We start from the raw sequence: 21553 nt of genomic DNA, 5'->3' as shown, positions 1-21553 counted from the left end.
GACGCAATTGAGATGGACTCGATAGACTTCTACAAAAATATAGGCATATTTCTGTTTAATAAATGACCCCCTAGGTGACTATTTAAAGCTGTTTTCTTTGGTAAGAAACTGCAATATGTATGACAGCTCCCCGCATCACATGATTGTGAATTAAACAGTTTAAGTGTTGTCACATAGACTTATCGCAAATCTGTCAGAGGGATTTCTACAAAGAAAATTAGTGACAGATTTGGGAATACATATGCCATGCTCAGGGCCGGCACTTCAAATCAAAAGCTTCATGTCATAAACCACTTTTTTTTTCTAGTGTAGGACTAATATAAAAATGTTATGTTCAACTGAAAAGGATGCTGCCAAACTTTCTTAAATAAAAAGATATTCGTATCTTTAAAGTTTTTTTTTTTTTTTTCCTAATGGAACAAGGGATTGCTTCTTTATCTTACATCTAGACCTATACACTCAAAAAACTGTCCAGTATTGTTCTCCTTTCACTTAACATGACCTGTAGTGAAAAAAAAACAAAAAAGCAAAACCAAAAGGCACCAAAACCAACCTCAAAATTTTACGTAGTTGAACCTTTGTGTTCAAACAGGCAGCTCTTTCACCTATGGCTGCCAGTTCAGATCCTGAGCCATAATTCTCATGATCTGTGCAGGAACCTGTACAGAAAATTACTTTCTTCGCCAAACAAACTTCATTTTAGCTATTTTTTTATTTGCAGCTTATCACTTAAAAGTAAAGCCTTTTCTAGAGGCACTTTTTATTTTTTTATACATCTACCTCTATAATTTTTGCTTTGATAATAATACTTTAGATTAAATATGCAGGAAATTCACAGACATATGACATTTGATTCTCGAATCTGTTGTTTTTGTAAACTGTATATGAATAAATTAGCAGTGTCAGTTTAGTTCTGTAGAAGAGACATGAGTTATATCTATAGCTTACTCTCACATCTCATCAGGTTCAACAGGGTTATGTAAGGTTAGCTAATTTATACTTGTTGAGGAGTCAGTGCAGTGATGTAGAAGATTGTTACACTTGTATCTGTGCACTGAATTGATGACTATATAGAGTATTTATTATTATAACAGATTTCATTCCATTGTGATTCAGTATGAGATGCCAGTCTTAGATCATTGACAGGGGCAGGAGACAGTGATGTGTCTACTGAGAACAAAGTCATGTCTGGCTGTAGAAGATTTGATGGAGGAAGACAAATATATGGTTAGATCACACTGTAAGACCTATTTATTGGTGGTGCTGGCTCACATAATTACTGTTTGTAATAATTTTGATTTGAATATTAAACTCCAAAGGTGAAATATTCTTCTCTTTCACCAGGCATTTTCACTTTCACAGAAATGTATTAAGACCAGCATTTTGTATGCCAGTCTTAAAAGGAAACTATCACTCCCCTCCCAAACTGCATTATTTAGAAATATTATATTATGCTTTATGTAGATAATATCTATATTTTAACTATGAAGCTGTGTTAAAATATGGGCATCTCCTTTGCTTCGTTCCCAAACCATAACAGAAATCAGTCATATACACAAAAATTCTGTACTTGATTAAAATTCTTACAACAATCATGCAATAGACTTACATCTCTGTCCAAGACTCTCCCAGTGCTGTTGAGATATAGTGTCTGTTTAATGGGATCTAATATCACCCAGTAATCCACATTTTCTATCAAGGTGAGTTGGATAGTAGGGGAAAGGCCTGCAGCTGTCCCTTTGATTTGCATATTGTCCACAATAATTGTTCCTGCAGAAAATTTTTAAACAAAAGACATGTAATAAAGCACATACACAGTGATACAATGCATATTTATATTTTTATGATAAATATTTTTATTTACTATACTATTAGATATTCATAAATGCTGCACATAATATAAATCATATAATATAATACAAAACAAGGTACAGCACACAAGGACTGGCACAGAGGGAGAAATGAACCTATCCCTATCGCTTACTATTTACAAAGTTACATATTATAGTTGAAAAACAAGTCATTCAAGGGATGTAATCCATCTGGTTCTGGAGCCTTGTTCACATTCAGTTTATTTATAGGCAGTCTATCAACTCCAAATACCTTTCTAACTAAACATACAGCCATGTAGGATAGATGTCACATAACATAAATCAAAATTATTGCAAAAATGTCTGGCAATCATGAGATTTCTTTCTTTTAATTTTTCATACAAAACAGTTTTTTTTTTGTGTAACTTGGGCAGGGCATTTGATGCACCATTAATCCACCATGAATGTTGCCAAGCACCCCCTCCCCTTTCTTGTTTAGTTGACAGTTCCTGGCCTCTACTGCCTCACTGATTTCAGAGCCAGGAGTGATGAAGCAGGGGAATATTTATGGTGGGGGGCACCTAACCTACATAGTGGTATGCTTAGTTAGTAAATGATTTTGGAGCTGACAAACTATGTTAACTTTAGCTAGGAGAAAATTTACATTCAGCCAATTACATAAAAGTGTTATTCCACTAAAATGTATTAATATGTATCCACAAGATTGGTAATAAATATTAGATTTTGGGAGTCTGGCCACTAGGTCAACTATATCAACTGCTTCTTTTGCTTCTATGGAACTGACTAAGGGCTCTGGATAGGTTGCATGATAACCCCTTTAATTATATAGGCTTGATTGGATATGTAGCTGCTAGAGATGAGCACATTTTTTCAAAAATTCGATTCGCAGTTCGCAAACTTTTCTGAGAAAAATTAGTTTTGATCTGAATTTATTTGCAGCAAATTACGTTAAAAAAAATGGCTGTTTCCTGGCTGCTGAGAGCCTTTATAGTGGTGTAGAACACTGTAACACGCATAGGGAGTCTGCTTTGGTAGTGAAATAATACTGTGAGTCCATAAGACATGCAGATTAAAGGCGTCGCTCTTAGAACCACTGCACACTTCACTTATTAGGGCATTCACGTGGCCAAAACTGACAAAATAACTCAAGTATGAACTCAATATTACAGGTCGAAGTTAGTGCCAAGAAGAAGCGCACTCCTTTTACACCATCGCCAGCTGATTCCACATAGATGTTATCAGAACCTGTTCTATTAAACGTGTATACAAGTAGAGCCCCCCCGGACAGAGTGGAGAGGGTGTCAGCAGTAAGTTTGTGTTCATGTCACTGATTAATTTCTCCTTTCTCTTATCTGTCAGAACAATAACCCATAAAAAAACGGATCCTATCTGTGGAGCACACACTTTCACTCGGTCAGCATTTGCTTAATAATCCATCAATATTGCTAATACCCAAAAATACAGGAGTGGATCTAAAACAGAGATGACACGTGAATGGAATATTTGCATGTCCTCTGTATTTTGTACCCACTCCTGCTTTTGGCTACCAAATCACAAGACAATTCTGATGGGATCATACAGGCCTTACAGCTGCTACACAGACAGGATCTGTTGTGCATTTCATTTTTCCTTCCTTCTGACAGATAAAAGGAAGGGTCAAACAAATGAAGATGTCAGCCAGGCCAAAAGGCAAAATAGTGGCCCAGCCATGAAGTGGTAAGGGTAGGAAAAGCATGAGGAGACCACAGAGTGGCCCAATGACACGATCTGGAGGTTACGGCAGCGTCAGGAGGCCACATAGTGCCACAAGGACAGAGTCTGGAGGTAGTGGCAGCATGAGGAGACCACAGACTGGCATAATGACAGTGTAGAGGTGGTGGCAGCATCAGAAGGCCACAGAGTGGCACAATGACAGTCTGGATGTGGCAGCATCAGCAATAGCAGCATCAGGAGGAGGCCACCAAGTGGCACAACTACAAAGTCTGAAGTTTGCAGAAGTATGAGGAGGCCACCGAGTGGCACAAAGACAAAGTCTGGAGGTGGCAGCATAAGCATCAGAAGCAGCATCAGGAGAAGGCCACCGAGTGGCACAATGACAGAGTCTGAAGTTTGCAGCAGTATGAAGAGGCCACTGAGTGGCACAATGACAGAGTGTGGAGGTGGCAGAGGCAGCAGCATCAGGAGGAGACCACCGGGTGGCACAATGACAGAGCGTGGTGGTGGCGGCAACAGCATCAGGAGGAGGCCACAGGGTGGCACAATGCCCGAGTGTGGAGGTGGTGGCAGAGTCAGGAGACCATAGAGTGGCAAGGTGACATAGTGTGGAGGTGGCAGCAGCATGAGGAGGCCACAGAGTGTCCGCTTCGTCAATTAATTTATAGGGAATATGGAACAGAACAGAAAGTTAAAATTTCTCAACCTTACAAAGCGTTTCTTAAAACACAATTTAATAATACACATTCACCGGCACAAAAGGCTTGGCAAATTGGCTGTCCGTGAATTTCCCTCGAAGATTGGGATAATATATTGGCAAATTTAAATTTACTTTCTTATAATTTCAAAACATTTTTGGTTCAATTTAATATTCAATATTTAATAAATTTAATAATAAAAACTAAGCTTTGCCTAAGACAGGAGAGAATCCAAAAATCTTTTGTTTATTCAACGACGTGGTTACGATGAAGAAAGCATTCCAAAAAACAAATCCCGTCAAGATTGATGCAAGTGTGGTATCGGCTGCTCATCGTACCTGCCTCTAGTAGCTACAGAGAATGAGAAGACAAATAGAGAGATTTTATATAACCGCAGCACTGAACACTGAATAAAATTAGTTTTTCAACAGAAATACGTCCAAAAAGATTTTACTGCATATAACTGCAGCGCTGAACGCGGAATAAAATTAGTTTTTAGACCAAAATACATCCCAAAAGGTTTTACCACATATAACTTTGACCAAAATATGTCAATAAAGATTTTACCACATATAACGGAGCACGGAGATGGAGAGGGTCTTCGGATTCCCACCGCACTCTACGGACATCTAAGAAATGACCCTCTGCTCCAGACAGCAGCTCCTGAGAAGGTCATGGAGCTTCCCGGTCATCCGGCATCTATTCGCCCCACTGAAGTATTATTTTTAAAGTATGTAGAAGCCACACGGGCCCCCACGCTGCAGATTTATCACGGAGACATTATGGAGATTTTACCGCATATAACCGCAACACTGACCGCTGAATACATTTTGTTTTTTGACCAAAATACTTCAATAAAAATTTTGCCACATATAACTGCAGCGCTGAAAGCTGAATAAAATTAGTTTTTTGACCAAAATACATCAATAATTTTGCTACATATAACTGCAACAGTAAATGCTGAATATATATATATATATATATTTGTACTGAAATAAAAGTAACTGCAGAAGTGCATATACATTTTTATTTTGTACTGAAAAAGGCAACTAAACGCTTTTGCCTCAAATAAGTGCACCAGTGAAGTGCGTATACATTTATTTTCTATAGTGAAATAGGCCACTAAACACTTTTGCCACAAATAAGTGCACCAGTGAAGTGCATATATTTTTTTCTTTCTATAATAAAATAGAGCACTAAATGCTTTTGCCACAAATAAATGCACCAGTGAAGTGTGTATATTCTTTTCTTTATATAATGAAATAGGCCACTAAACACTTTTGCCACAAATAAGTGCAATAGTGAAGAGTGTATGTTTTTCTTTTTGTACTGAAATAGGCCAGTAAATGCTTTTAGCAGAAATAAATGCACCAGTGAAATGTGTATATGTTTTTATTTCTGTACTGAAACAGGCCACTAAACTAAACAGTGAAGTGCGTATATTTTTTTCCTTTTTGTACTGAAATAGGACACTGAATGCTTTCACCACATATAACTGCAGAAGTAAAATGCATATATATATTTACTTTTTTGTACTGAAATAGGACACTAAAATGTTTCAACAATAAATGCAACAGTGAAGTGCGTATATTTTTACCTTTTTGCACTGAAATAGGACACTGATCCCTTTCACCACATATAACTGCAGAAGTGAAATGCGTATATATTTTTCCTTTTTGTACTGAAATAGGCCACTAAACTCTTTCACAAATAAATGCAACAGTAAAGTGCATTTTTTTTTCCTTTTTGTACTGAAGTAGGACACTGAACGCTTTCACCACATATAAATGCAGAAGTAAAATGTGTATATATTTTTCCTTTTTGTACTGAAATAGGCCACTAAAACCTTTTCTACACAAATAACTGCTGAAGTGAAATGTGTATATATTTTTCTTTTTCTACAAATATAAGCCACTAAAACCTTTTCAACATAGCACTTGCATCCCAATAACAAGAACAAATTGCTAGAATTCCAGAGCTGTATAATGCCTATTTGGATCCCCAAATAATGTTTCCCTGCACCTGTAAATCAAATTTTTTTTCTATCACTGTCCAAAACGATTTCAGACGTCTCTCCCTGCACTAAGATGCTATGAAAATGATTCCTCCCTATCCTTTCCCTGCACTTATAAATAGTTTTTTTCAGGGTTTTTTTTCACAAGGAGGTTTTTCCTATTGCTCTCCCTAGCACCTTTTCACATGTGTCCCTGTATTCTGAATGCTGGAAAATGTCTGACTATAATATCGCTGTCGTATTTATAGGGCTATATAATCACAGGGCTGGCTGCTGCATGGCGGCTGCATGCATGCATGTCAATCTGGGTGATCCTGCCTTCCCAGAGTTCCTTGCCCCATGTCCTTAGTCCTCACATGTGTAGCCGCCATTTTAGGAAAAATTGTGATTCATTACAACAAAGCGTGAGGAAATTTGCATTTGTTGCAAATCGGATTTTTCTAGAAATTCAGATTGATTTCCACTTTGTCAGCTTTGATTCGCTCATCTCAAGTAGCTGCCAATCGCCACATCTGGTGGAGAATGAATGGAAAACTGGACCTGAATATATGCTCAGCAATTTCTGTCTCAGCTATAAAAGTACTTTACATACTGTATGTATAGATCCCAGTAGTGCCATAAATGACTGAAAATTCCTGTAAGTCTACTAAACAAATGATGTAGCATGCTAACAGTAAGGCTTTGAGCAACCATGTCTCTATACAGGGGATGGAAGAATAACTGCACTTTTAACATTTAAAAACCACAATAAGGGTGTGGATGTACAGTTGTGCCTGAAAGTTTGTGAACCTTTCAGAATTGTGAATATTACTGCATAATTTTGACCTAAAACTACATCAGATTTTCACAAAAAAGCAGATTAAGATAACTAAATCAAAGAAATAATTCTAATACATTTGATTATTTATTTGAGGAAAGTGATCTAATATCGCGTCTATGAGTGTCAAAGACCTGATCTTAATTCAATAGATACAGTGTGGAAGGACTTGAAGCAAGCAGTTCATGGGGAGAAACCCTCAAACATAACAGAGGTGAAGAATGTGATATTGGATCATTTTCCTCAAAAAATAAATGACCAAGTATAGTATTGAACTCATTTGTTTGATATGGTTATCTTTATCTACTTTTGTGTGAAAAATTTGATGTAGTCTTAGGTCAAATTTATGCAGAAATGTAGAAAATTCTAAAGGGTTTGCAAACTTTTAAGCACCACTTTACATTCAGAAAAAGTGGACCTGGATGTGTGCTAGGCCATTTCTGTAACAGCTATAAAAGTATTTGACATAATGTAGGCACAAGTCCCAGGTTTAGGGCTGATCTTAACATGCTCTGACAACAATCCCATTGAATTCATATGTGAGGGTGGATCCGCTGTTCTCTGAACCAGATATTGAAGGATTTTAACACACCTGATCCTTTTATAAAACAGGAAATAAGTGCTGACAACTTCTTATCCCCCTGTCCTAATGCCTTATTGACTAGCATATTTTTTTTTTTGTAACTTGCAGTGTCTTGCATGTTTTCTTGCCATAAGCGATGGTGAAAAAGTTTAGGAAACTTATTGACAGTTGCCCATATCTGTATAATCCTGCCCTGGTGACATTTATAAAAAAATAAATAATTGTCAGATGTCAGATGCTGGAAATCAAACACTTGTCTGCAACTATTCCTCATGCATAGTCGTTTGCTTTAGTTGCTGGCATGTCAAACATGGTTCAATGTCCTGACTTCTAACAGAAAACTGCCACCACATGTTCAGGCAGGATTAGGTTAGCCCAATATGGTTTGCAGCCTGACAATGTTAAAATGATCCTCAGTGCAAAATTATTATGCATGATCATATCTAGAAATAAGCAAACCAAATGATTTGCAACAAATGCAAATTTCCTTGAGCTTCGTGGTAACAAATCGCAATTTTTCCTAAAATGGTGGCTATAATGGCGGCTACACGTGTGAGAATATGGGGCAAGGAACTCTGGGAAGTCGGGCTGACCAATAATGCCATGCATGCAGCCAATCAGCAGGCAGCCAGCACAGTGATGTCACAGCCCTATCAATACAGCACCCATCTTAGAGCCAGACATTTTCCAGCGTTAACCTGAAAAAAATATTTAAGAGTACAGAGAAAGGATAGGGAGGAATCATTTCACAGCATCTTAGTGCAGGGAGAGAAGTCAGACGGTGCTTGTGACTGTGCCAGAAAAGTGATTTACAAGTGCAGGGAAAGAATAGGGAGGAATCATTTCATAGCATCTTAGTGCAGGGAGAGACGTGAAGTTGCTTAGGACAGTGCTAGAAAAATTTCATTGTGAAAAAAAGTGATTTACAAGTACAGGAAAATATTATTTGGGGATAAAGATAGCCATCATACAGCTCTGGCATTCCAGAAATTTGTTCTTGTTATTGTGATGCAAGTGCTATGTTAAAAAGCCTTTAGTGGCTTATATCCTTGTAAAAAGAAAAATATATACACATTTTACTTTTGCAGTTATTAGTGATGAAAGCATTCAGTGTTCTATTTCAGTACAAGAAGGAAAAAAATACATGAACTTCAATGGTGCATTTATTTGTGGTGAAAGACTTTAGTCTTTAGCACTTCCCTGGTGCAATTATTTCTGCTAAAAGCGTTTACTGGCCTATTTTAGTACAAAAAGAAAAATATATTCTCAGTTCACTTCTGCAGTTATATGTGTTCAAATTGTACAGAAAGAAAAACATATACACATTTTACAGGTCCACTTATTTGTGGCAAAAAAGTTTTGTGGCCTATTTCATTATAGAAAGAAAAAATATATGCACTTCACTGGTGCATTTATTTGTGGGAAAAGCGTTTACTGGCCTATTTCAGTACAAATCTAAAAAATATTTTAGTAGTTTTTAGGGGTTTTTAAATTAGCTCTAAATTTATTTAGTTCAGCTAAAAGTATGTCAGACAAAGAAGTGCCATTCACAGAGTAGTGGCAGAGGCATAAATGTTTCTGGCACAGGCAGAGGTCACAACAGAGAAAGGGGGCATGGCAACAGGAGTCGCAGCGAGAGGCCTGAGCTCCCGGTGTCATCTACTGGTCGTGTCTTGACCAGCAACCCATCGGTTCTTGACTAATTAACTCGGTCATCCACTTCATCCCAATTGACATCAGACACCCCCAGGAAACAGTCGGTGGGTTCGTCAGACACAACTCTTAGTTGGCACGGCCCGGGAACAGGCCCTGTGCCCTCACCTGTCCTCAACCTGCCTCTGACCTTTTCTTTTCCCTCACCGCGAGAAGTATTATATGCTGTAGGCTCAGCTTCACTTTTCAGCGAGGAAGAGCTACTAGAGGACAGTCAGCAGCTACTGCCCAGCCAAGATCTGGAGGATACATGGTAGCATGGCTGGGAGTCAGCAGGGTGACAACAGTTGCAGGTTGGGAGCCAAACGTGCCTGGGATAGACCACTTGCTTCGCAGCAGCCTACCTGCCCGGGAAGTAGTGGTGCATCGGTTCACGGAGGCAGAGGAGGTAGCAGTCAGTCAGTACGGACTGTTGGGGTGAAAATCACCTACTCGGCGGTGTGGCAGTTTTTTGTTAAGCCAACAGAGGAGGTTAACATGACCATATGTAGAATATGTGGGCAGAAGTTGAAGCGTGGCCAGAGTACCAATGTTGGAACCACGGCCCTGCATCAGCATAAGCAGCATCGCCATAAAGTGGCCTGGAAGAACCGTGGTTCTGATGTGGTAGTCCAGCCTGCCACAGCAGCCGCTGCATCACTCAGTGGCACACACCCAGTTTCAGGCAGTCAAGGCTACGCAACCTCAGCTGAAGGGAGCTGTCTGTCATTCCCATCTTCTGCTGGTCCAGATGCTCCTGCTCCTCCCCCTACTCCTCATCAGTCATTCCGTCAGCAATTGATCACTGAAGCGATTGCCAAGAGACATCAGTATGCGTGCACAAATCCAATGGCACAGTAGCTGAACGTGCTCCTGTCCAAGTTGCTGGTGCTGCAGTCCCTCCCTTTCCAAGTGGTGGACTCTGCAGCTTTCAGAGAACTGATGGCTTGGGCCGAGCTCAGCTGGAGAGTCCCAAGCTGTCATTTTTTTCCAAAAAAGGCAGTACCAGACCTGCACAAATATGTAGAAAAGAAGGTTGGCCTGTCGGTATCTGCCAAAGTGCACGACAGTGCCGACATGTAGAGCTATTACTACGGTCAGGGACAGTACAATGGCCCACTGGGTGAATGTGGTTTCTGCACAGCCACACCAGCAACTTGGCCAGGTCACGCCTCCACGTTGTCACGCGGTTGGTCCTGCGACAATGTTCGCTTATGCCTTTTCATTCCTCACCATGTCCTCAGCCTCCACTGCAGGGACAAGTCACAGTGCCCCTCCAGCATACCACATATGCAGGGCACGGCGGTGTCACGCTGTTCTGCACCTCATTTCCCTGGGTGAACGGAGTCACACAGGGGAGAGACTGCTTTGTGTCCTTTGTAAAGAAATCAAATCCTGTCTTTCTCCTCGACTGCTCAAAATCGGAACCATGGTGACCGACATCGGTAAGAACATTGTGTCGGCACTGCGTCAAGGAAGACTGAGCCATGTGCCCTGCATGGCACATGTGTTCAATCTGGTTGTCAAGCAATTCCTGCAGTCTTCCACCCATCTGCAAGACATCCTAAAAATGGGCAGGAAACTTTGCATGCACTTCAGCCACTCGTACACCACAAAGCACACCCTGCTTGAGCTGCAGCAGCAGAACGGCATCTCCCAACATAGGCTGATAAACAACTTTTCCACACATTGGAATTCCACCTGACTATACGAACAGAGAAAGGCCATCAACATTTTCTTGATGATGCAAACGGATAGGAGTACTCCCCTGTATAACTTTGATGTCAGCCAGTGGCAGCTCATGCGTGACACCTGCCGTTTGGTCACGCCCTTTGAGGACGCCACTTTATTTATCAGTCGCCAGGACTATGGGATGAACGACGTGCATTGCTTTATGTCCTGGAACAGATGCTGGTAACAATGGCTGGTCAGGGGCTGGAGAAGTGGCTCCTAGATCTCATGGCCACATAAGCCCTGTGGGGGCTGAACTGGAAGAGGAAGAGGAGGGGGGGGGGACATTGGAGCAGAGGCAATGTGTAACCAAGTGGGTGGTTTTTCTACTGAGGTGACAGGAGAGGAGGAGCAGGGGCAGCTAGAGGAGCTACAGGGTGATGAGGAAGAAGAGACAGAGGAACCAGACACACCATGGCAGTATGCAGTGGATATGGAGGCAGGGAGTCCCTCCGAGTAATTTGCACAAATGGCCCGTTGCATGCTCACTTGCTTGCATAATGACAGCCGATTTGTCACCGTTCGGCAGAGGGATGACTTCTGGATCTCCATCTTGTTGTACCCTTGCTACAGGTCCAGAATTGGGGCCTTTTTTTACACCCAATGAGAGGGAGGACAAACTGAACTACTACAGAGACATCCTATGTACCAGCTCCATCAGCAGCAGCCTGAGTCTACAGTCGTTGATGAGTAGCTTTCTTCACATGCATAGTTAAGAAACTACTAACAAGCAGCAGCAGGTAGACCTGGAGCAGGACCTGAACCAGCAGGTGGTGGCATACTTTAGCAGCACCCTGCCAACCCACATTTAACATCCGCTGTACTACTGGACAGCCAAACTGGATTTGTGGCAACAACTAACAGAGTTTGCACTGGAAAAACTGTACTGTAGTGTGGCATCAGAACGGGTGTTTATTGCAGTGGGGGCCATAGTTACCCCAAGGAAAACTCGCCTGTCCACCCAAAATGTGGAGAGACTGACCTTTGTCAAGATGAATCAGGCGTGGATCAGCCAGGATTTCCAACATCAATTCCTGATACATCAGACTATATCAACCATGGTGCCGCACCAACACTTTGATAAAAGGGATCGGTTTCTTCTGACTAGCTGCCTCAGCTATTACTCTGATGCTGCAACCCGCCTGATGCCACACATCTTATGCCAAGTGCTCCTTCTTTTACCCACCTTTGTCAGCGCGTATTGCCTCCCACTGCCCCACTGTGTCAATGGGTCACTTTGTGGTCTCCTGATGCAGCTGCTGCCATCTCCACACTGTCACCTTGTTACTCTGTGGTATCCTTCTTCTGCTGCTACTGCCATCTCCATACTATGTCACCTTGCCACTCTGTGGTATCCTCCTGCTGCTGCCATCTTCACACTATATTACCGTGCTACTCTGTGGTATCCTGATGCTGCTGCTGGTATTGCCATCTCTACACTATGTCACTTTGCCACTCTGTGGTATCCTGCTGCTGCTGCTACTGCCATCTCCATACTTTGTCACCTTGCCACTCTATGGTATCCTCCTGCTGCTGCCATCTCCACACTATATTACCGTGCCACTCTGTGGTCTCCTGATACTGCTGCTGCTACTGCTATCGCCACACTATGTCACCTTGCTACTCTGTGGTATTTTGCTGCTGCTGCCATCTCCATACTATGTCACCTTGCCACTCTGTGGTATCCTCTTGATGCTGCTGCTGTCACCACCTCCAGACTTTGTCATTGTGCCACTCTGTGGCCTCCTCCTGATGCTTCTGCTGCCACCTCCACACTCTGTCATTGGGCCACTCTGTGGTCTACTCATGCTGCTTCCACCTCATCAATATGTCATATGTCCACTCTGTGGACTTCTAATGCTGTTCCCACTCTCCCCACTTCATGACTGGGCCACTATTTAGCCTTTTGGCCTGGCTGACATCATCATTTATTTGACACTTCTTCTGATCTGTCAGAAGGAAGTAAAAATGAGAAGCACAACGAATCCTGTCTGTGTAGCAGCTGTAAGGCCTGTATGGTCCATTCAGAATTGGCTTATGATTTGGTAGCGAAAAGCAGGAGTGGGTACAAAACACAGAAAACATGCAAATATTCCATTCACGTGTCATCTCTGTTTTAGATCCACTACTGTGGTTTTTGGGCATTAGCAATATTGATGGATTATTGAGCAAATGCTGACCAAATGAAAGCGTATGCTCCACAGACAGGATCTGTTTTTTGTGGGTTATTGTTCTGACAGATCAGAGGAATCAGTGACCTCAACACAATCTTCAACACAATCTTACTGCTGACATCCTCTCCACTCTGTGTGGGGGCTCTACTTGTATACACGTTTAATAAAACAGGTTCTGATAACATCTATGTGGAATCAGCTGGCGATGGCGTAAAAGGAGTGCGCTTCTTCTTTGCATTAACACCGACTTGTAAGGCTTAGTTCATGCTTGAGTTATTTGTTCAGTTTTGGCCTCGTGACTGCCCTAATAAGTGAAGTGTGCAGTGATTCTAAGAGCGACGCTTGTCATATGCATGTCATACGGACTCACAGTATTATTTCACTACCAAAGCAGACTACCTATGTGTGTTACTGCAAGGCACAGTGTTCTACACCACTATAAAGGCTCTCAGCAGCCAGGAAATAGCCATTTTTAACGTAATTTGCCGTTAAAATATTCGGATCAAACAAAAATTTTCACCGAAAAATTTGGCGAACCAGCAAATCAAATCTTTAAAAAATTTGTTTATCTCTTGTCATATCTTGTAAACTGAGAAGATCATCAATGGCAGTTAAAGTGCATAAAGAAGTGAAATTTTCACTCCCTGTACTCTGCCTTTAAAAAGTCTTAAAATAAGCCTTTGCAACTTTTTGGGCTGATGTGCAAGAAATGTTGGGACATTTTGAATTTTTACACCACTCAATCCAGTTTTGGTTGATAGACCATTTGGTCTAGCTTTGAGATCCCGCGCCTGCACACACTTTCTTGGCATGGGTGCACAGGCATGGGATCTCAGCAATCTCAATCTAAAGGCAGGGGGCATGAACTACAGCAGAGGGGCATTATCCACTCCACACCAGGGCCATCCGTGGAGTGGTACTCGAACCGCATAAGCCCATCTCATGGTACTCAAATGCTTCATTTCCATAGTTTTAAATGTTCATTTTTCTCCACCACCAGACCACTGACAGCAGAAAGAGAGATATTGTTTATGTCAGCCTCATCAACCCTACCAGGCTATATGCCTGGTAGGGTAGAGTTGATTCGGGTGGCAGAGCCGAAATGTTGAAAACATGATCATTATGTTACATACATTTTGTAAATTTTCACTATTTGCAATGCATAGAATGTTAGAAATGTGGAACCTGCTGCAGATTTGCATCAAAGTCTGTGCTGCATAATATCTGTTATGCCTGGCCCCAGCCTAAAAACTATAAATAAGAGCTTTATAAAAAGTGTGAAACATGATAAAAAATAACATAGGCAAAATCACTTGTTTTACCTTGTTTTACCTACACTTTGTGCTGTGTTTTTTATGGTAAAACTCAGTGCTGAACAACCACTTTTGAACATACTTTTTTTTACACAATTGTTCTAGATTCAACAGTGTCAACATATTACAATAAAATGGCCACTGGTTCATTGTTCAGGGCTTTCATAAGCCTATCTGTTAAAATCTATTGCAAACACATTCATTTCTGTATTCATTACTTTCAAATCTGTTTCTGTGTTCAACCTTCTAGATTTCTAAAGACAATATATAATATACTCGAAAAAATATTTACTATTACTATGCCTCAAACAAATCATATTTTTTTTCACCATGTGAATGTGTAAATCACCCCTACAAAGTAGAAAGCTTGCATTACCGTATTTCTTAGATATGGTCAGGAGTCCACATATAGAATATTCAATCTGAAAAATGATTCCTACCTGCTCCCTGCTTCCTAACTTCAGATGGAAAAAAATGACGAATATTCTAAAAAAAGAATATATAGTACTATATTCGTTTTTTAGAAAATTCATATTTTTTTTTCCCATCTGTCTGAAGTCTTGATTCCTCCCTGCTTAAGTTGCTTGTGGGCCAATGGCTCATTGGCCCACAAGAAAGAAGTAGGGAGGAATCATGTTTTAAGATAGAAAAAAAATGACGAATATTCGATATAACGAATATATAGCACTATATTCGAAAAATTAGCAAATTCTCGAAGATGCAATATTAGCGATAAATATTCGTAATTTGAATATTCGAACTCAACACTATATATAAGGTGGAGTTCCAGCACGTCAGACTGTCACAAATCAGACATCTGATGGGCAGGTGGTGTTACCGCTGAATGTCAGCAAGGCTAGCCATGGCCATGTAAGATCTTCTAAAATGGCCAGAGATTTTCCTGGCCTGACACAAGACGTCCTGGAAACTGGGGTATTTGGCAACGAATTGCTGCACGACTAAGTTCAGGACGTGTGCCATGCAAGGCACGTGTGTAATTTTGCCCTGTTACAACGCGCTCAGCAGACTGGCACCATTTTCGCACACCACTTTACTGTCAAATTGAGCGGAGTTAGCCACTGATCAGCCTGTGACCGCAGAGCTTAAAGAATAGCAGGATCGGTGTGGCTCTTGGCTTCAAAGCACAACAGCCACAGCACAGCATGGCAATGTCTCACCTGGCACGTCAAATAGGTTCCGGGGAGCTGGGGGGGTGCAGCGGAAGAGACGGTAGCAGTGGAAAAGGAGGAGTCAGCTGAGGAGGGGACGGAGGATGGAGTAGGAGGAGGAGAAGAAGAGGCAGGCCTGCATGCAATCCGTGACGGTAACACCAAATCTACACAGGTTCCACGGGTTGCATGCTTGACAGCCATCAAAAGGTTCACCCAGTAGGCAGTAAAAGTTATGTACCTTCCCTGCCAGTGTTTGCTAGACCACTGTGTGCCATAGATACATTCACTTGCCGCTTAACGTGGCAATATAGCTCTGGGATGCCCTTCTAGGAGAAATATTTCCTTCCATTGGGACCTTCCTTTGCGGTGTGCCAATGACCACAAATTTTTGAAAGGCCACTGAGTCCACCAGTTTATATGACAGTAGTTGGCGGGCTAGCAGTTCTGACAAGCCAGCGGTCAGCCGTTGGGCAAGAGGGTTGTCCAGCATCATTAACATGTAAGTGTGAACAATTGGGCCATAGAAGCCTGCCTTTTGCCAGATGAATGCGACGACGGCACGGTGGAGGGTGGACTGGAGTACAAATAAGAGGTGAGAGGAGAACAGGCAGGACGTGAAGCGCCCGGAGTGTGGCTTTGTGGGTTCTGACAGTGTTGCTCCCATTGGGCTCGGTGATGGGAGGCCAGGTGCCTTCTTAAGGTGGTCATCCATAGGTGAGTGTTAAGCTTGACGTGAATTGACAGCACAGGCTGCAGATGGTAACACTATTGTCAGCAGCGGACACATTAAAAAAAGCCCACACTGTGGAGCTATGTGCCGGTGTCCTGGGAGCGCCAGATGTGACCGTGCATGGTGGATGGCTCGCTCTAGATACATTTGCAGTCTGATTTTTGCCTTCTGTGCACTGTGAATTCTGCTTGCTACTTCCCTTCTACCCCTTATCTGCTGCTCTGTCTCTTCCTCTGAACTCGCCTCTTCTTCCTCTCTTGTGGGCATCCACATGACATCCATTGCCACGTCATCATCGTCACCTTCACCACCACTGACTTTAGAGATCTCGGAGTAGGCAGCAACAGTGGGGACCTCTGTTGTTGGGCTGACCTGGGTACTGTCGTCAGATCGCTGGGTGGCGGCCGTTGCTACCTCCTCTTCTTTATCCGATGCCAAGAATGGCTGCGTATAGGTCTGGGAATGGATGGGAAAATAATTCCTATGACTTGAGTGGAGGGGCTATGGTGGTGGTGGTGTCTTTTGGGGTGAGCACAGCAGGAGGGTGCAGATAAAGAGGATGAGGAGGGTGCAGAAGCGGAAGGCTGAGTGAGCCACTTAACCAACTCTGGTGCATCCTTTGATGTAATTGCACGCACGTTCTCCAACTTCCCACTTAGGCTCTCCTCTGCCTGTCATTTTCCAAATGACCCTGTCACAAAGTCCCTATAGAAGAGCAGTATTTGTGGAAGCAGGAATATTGCAGGCCTCAATCAATATTTGATGGAAGCTGGTATATTAATCCCCTCTATCAGTATTTTTGTGGAAACAGGTATATGGAACCCCTTATTGAGTATTTGCTGGAAGCTGGTAAATCAAACCCCTTAATCAATATTTGGTGGAAGCCAGTATATCAATCCCCTCTATCAGTATTTTGTTGAAACAGGTATATAGAACCAGTTAATGAGTATTTGCTGGAAGCCGGTAAATCAAACCCTTAAATCAATACTTGGTGGAAGCTGGTGTATCGCAGGCCTCAATCAATATTTGGTGGAAGCCGGTATATCAATCCCCTCTATCTGTATTTTTTGGATACAGGTATATCAAACCCCTTAATGAGTATTTGATGGAAGCTGGTCTATCAAACCCCTTAATAATTATTTTATGGAAGCAGGTATAGTGCACCCCTTAATCATTTTTTTGGGGGGGGGCAACAGGTACATCACACCAATTGCAATTAGTGTTCTTCTCTCTATCTAGCTGCGGTATCTCAGCAGAACCGCACACAACTGCTGCAGAATACAAAATGCACTATAATATGTTTTCTATGTTAGAAGTTATATTATAGGTATATCACACCCCTCAGTATTTCACACCTATCGATAGCACACCTATACCAGTCCTTAAAAGTTTCCCTATTAGCTAGTCTTTTTTGTCCCTAACTGTCTGTCCCTGCTCTACACAGCAACCTCTCCCTACACTGGCAAAAAACAGAATGCTGAAACGTCTCAATTGTCTGTCCTGTCCCACCTGATGGATGTGTCATGGGTCAAAGTCTGGCACTATGCAAAAAATATGGCGTGTGCGAATATCGCTATATGTTCGGATGTTCGGCGAATCGGGAACAAGAAAAGTTCTCCGCAAAACGACCGCCAGGCGAACCGCAAGGCCATCTCTAGGTAGATAATATAGCACAGGTCAAGGTAAATGCACATTGTTACTGTAATTGTAGGGTTAGTGCAAAAGTGCAATATGGTTTTTGTACTATTCTTTTTTCACACAATATTAACTCGCTAAGGCCTAAGCCAATTTTTGTTTTGGGGTTTTAATTTTTATCTTTCCACCTTCCAAAATCCATAACTTTCAAAAATTTCATTCACATACAGTACAGACCAAAAGTTTGGACACACCTTCTCATTCAAAGAGTTTTCTTTATTTTCATGACTATAAAAATTGTAGATTCACACTGAAGGCATCAAAACTATGAATTAACACATGTGGAATTATATACATAACAAAAAAGTGTGAAACAACTGAAAATATGTAATATTCTAGGTTCTTCAAAGTAGCCACCTTTTGCTTTGATTACTGCTTTGCACCCTCTTGGCATTCTCTTGATGAGCTTCAAGAGGTAGTCACCTGAAATGGTTTTCACTTCACAGGTGTGCCCTTTCAGGTTTAATAAATGGGATTTCTTGCCTTATAAATGGGATTGGGACCATCAGTTGCGTTGTGGAGAAGTCAGGTGGATACACAGCTGATAGTCCTACTGAATAGACTGTTAGAATTTGTATTATGGCAAGAAAAAAGCAGCTAAGTAAAGAAAAACGAGTGGTCATCATTACTTTAAGAAATGAAGGTCAGTCAGTCCGAAAAATTGGGAAAACTTTGAAAGTGTCCCCAAGTGCAGTCACAAAAACCATCAAGCGCTACAAAGAAACTGGCTCACATGTGGACCACTTCAGGAAAGGAAGACCAAGAGTCACCTCTGCTGTGGAGGATAAGTTCATCCAAGTCACCAGCCTCAGAAATTGCAGGTTAACAACAGCTCAGATTAGAGACCAGGTCAATGCCACACAGAGTTCTAGCAGCAGACACATCTCTAGAACAACTGTTAAGAGGAGACTGTGTCAATCAGGCCTTAATGGTAGAATATCTTCTAGGAAACCACTGCTAAGGACAGGCAACAAGCAGAAGAGACTTGTTTAGGCTAAAGAACACAAGGAATGGACATTAGACCAGTGGAAATCTGTGCTTTGGTCTGATGAGTCCAAATTTGAGATCTTTGGTTCCAACCACCGAGTCTTTGTGCGAAGCAGAAAAGGTGAACGGATGGACTCTACATGCCTGGTTCCCACAGTGAAGCATGGAGGAGGAGGTGTGATGGTGCTTTGCTGGTGACACTGTTGGAGATTTATTCAAAATTTAAGGCATACTGAACCAGCATGGCTACCACAGCATCTTGCAGCGGCATGCTATTCCATCCGTTTTGTGTTTAGTTGGACCATCATTTATTTTTCAACAGGACAATGACCCCAAACACACACCTTCAGGCTGTGTAAGGGCTATTTGACCATGAAGGAGAGTGATGGGGTGCTGCGCCAGATGACCTGGCCTCCACAGTCACCGGACCTGAACCCAATCGAGATGGTTTGGGGTGAGCTGGACCGCAGAGTGAAGGCAAAAGGGCCAACAAGTGCTAAGCATCTCTGGGAACTCCTTCAAGACTGTTGGAAGACCATTTCAGGTGACTACCTTTTGAAGCTCATCAAGAGAATGCCAAGAGGGTGCAAAGCAGTAATCAAAGCAAAAGGTGGCTACTTTGAAGAACCTAGAATATGACATATTTTCAGTTGTTTCACACTTTTTTGTTATGTATAGAATTCCACATGTGTTATTTCATAGTTTTAATGCCTTCAGTGTGAATCTACAATTTTCATAGTCATGAAAATAAAGAAAACTTTTTGAAAGAGAAGGTGTGTCCAAACTTTTGGTCTGTAATGTATGTATTCACCCCATTTGTTAGGAAGCCCATAAAAAGTTCTGGTGCAACCAATTTCCTTCAGAAGTCACATAATTAGTGAAATGATGTCCACCTCTGTGCAATCTAAGTGTCACATGATCTGTCATTACATATACACATCTTTTTTGAAAGGCCCCAGAGGTTGCAACATCTAAGCAAGAAGCATCACTAACCAAACACTGCCATCAAGACCAGGGGACTCTCCAAACAAGTAAGGGGCAATGTTGTTGAGAAGTACAAGTCAGAGTTAGGTTATAATAAAAATCCAAATATTTGATGATCCCCAGGAGCACCATCAAATCTATCATAACCAAATGGAAATAACATTGCACAACAGCAAACCTGCCAAGAGACGGCCGCCCACCAGAACTTATGGACCGGGGAAGGAGGGCATTAATCAGAGAGGCAGCACAGAGACCTAAGGTAACACTGGAGGAGCTGCACAGTTCCACAGCAGAGACTGGAGTATCTGTACATAGGACGACAATAAGCCATACGCTCCATAGAGTTGAACTTTATGGCAGAGTGGCCAGAACAAAGCCATTACTTATAGCTAAAAACAAAAAGGCATGTTGTGAGTTTGTGAAAAGGCATGTGGGAGACTCCCAAAATGTATGGAGGAAGGTGCTCTAGTCTGATGAGACTAAAATTGAACTTTTCAGCTATCAAAGAAAACGCTATGTCTGGAGCAAACCCAACAAATCACATCACCCAAAGAACACCATTCCCACAGTGAAAAATGGTGGTGGCAGCATCATGCTGTGGGGATGTTTTTCAGCAGCCGGGACTGGGAAACTGGTCAGAGTTGAGGGAAAGATGGATAGTGCTAAATACAGGGATATTCTTGAGCAAAACCTGTACCACTCTGTGCGTGATTTGAGGCTAGGAGGGAGGTTCACCTTCCAGCAGGACAATGACCCCAAACACACTGCTAAAGCAACACTTGAGTGGTTTAAGGGGAAACATGTAAATGTGTGGGAATGGCCTAGTCAAAACCCAGATCGTAATCCAATAGAAAATCTGTGGTCAGAATTAAAGATTGCTGTTCGCAAGCGGTAACCATTTGTTGTTTGCCTCACAATAAAAAATAAATAAAAAATCTTCAAAGTTGTGGGCATGTTCTGTAAATTAAATAATACAAATCCTATAACAATACATGTTAATTCCAGGTTGTGAGGCACCAAAATACGAAAAAACTCAAGGGGGGTGAATACTTTTGCAAGGCATTGCAAATGAATTTCCAGCCATCTGCAATAAAGATACATTAGGAGTGTGTCCCTGCAGAGTCTGACACTGGAAACATGGATTGGGTAGTGTTAGACTATGAAGGGACACACCCCTAACTCATAACCCCCTGATGAATAGTGATGAGCGGCATAGGCAATATTCAAATTCACAATATTTTGCGAAGTTTTGGCCGAATATTCACCATAAATTTGCAAATTCGAGAATTTGTGATCTCCAGTCATTATTTTCTTGATTGCGAAAATCGGCAATGTAATATATTCGCGATAAAAATTTCCAATTAAAATATTCATGCTCAACACTACTCATGAATTCTGATTGCAATTTATTGATAAAC

The 21553-nt window shown here is 41.7% G+C and overlaps 1 protein-coding gene across 1 annotated transcript in view; it reads right to left on the bottom strand.

The window, feature by feature from the left end:
* The window catches only part of PCDH15 (protocadherin related 15), a 1384495-nt gene that overhangs the window by 1222754 nt on the left and 140188 nt on the right, over positions 1–21553 (bottom strand). Inside the window, exon 3 of the mRNA XM_044299661.1 lies at positions 1610–1770. Within this exon, the coding sequence (XP_044155596.1) occupies positions 1610–1770 (161 nt within the window). The remainder of the gene's footprint in view (positions 1–1609; positions 1771–21553) is intronic.

Source organism: Bufo gargarizans, chromosome 6 (genome assembly GCF_014858855.1).
Source record: "Bufo gargarizans isolate SCDJY-AF-19 chromosome 6, ASM1485885v1, whole genome shotgun sequence".
Taxonomy (NCBI): Eukaryota; Metazoa; Chordata; class Amphibia; order Anura; family Bufonidae; genus Bufo; species Bufo gargarizans.
The sequence above is the reverse complement of the archived record's forward strand: the minus strand, read 5'-3'. Positions and strand labels throughout refer to the sequence as shown.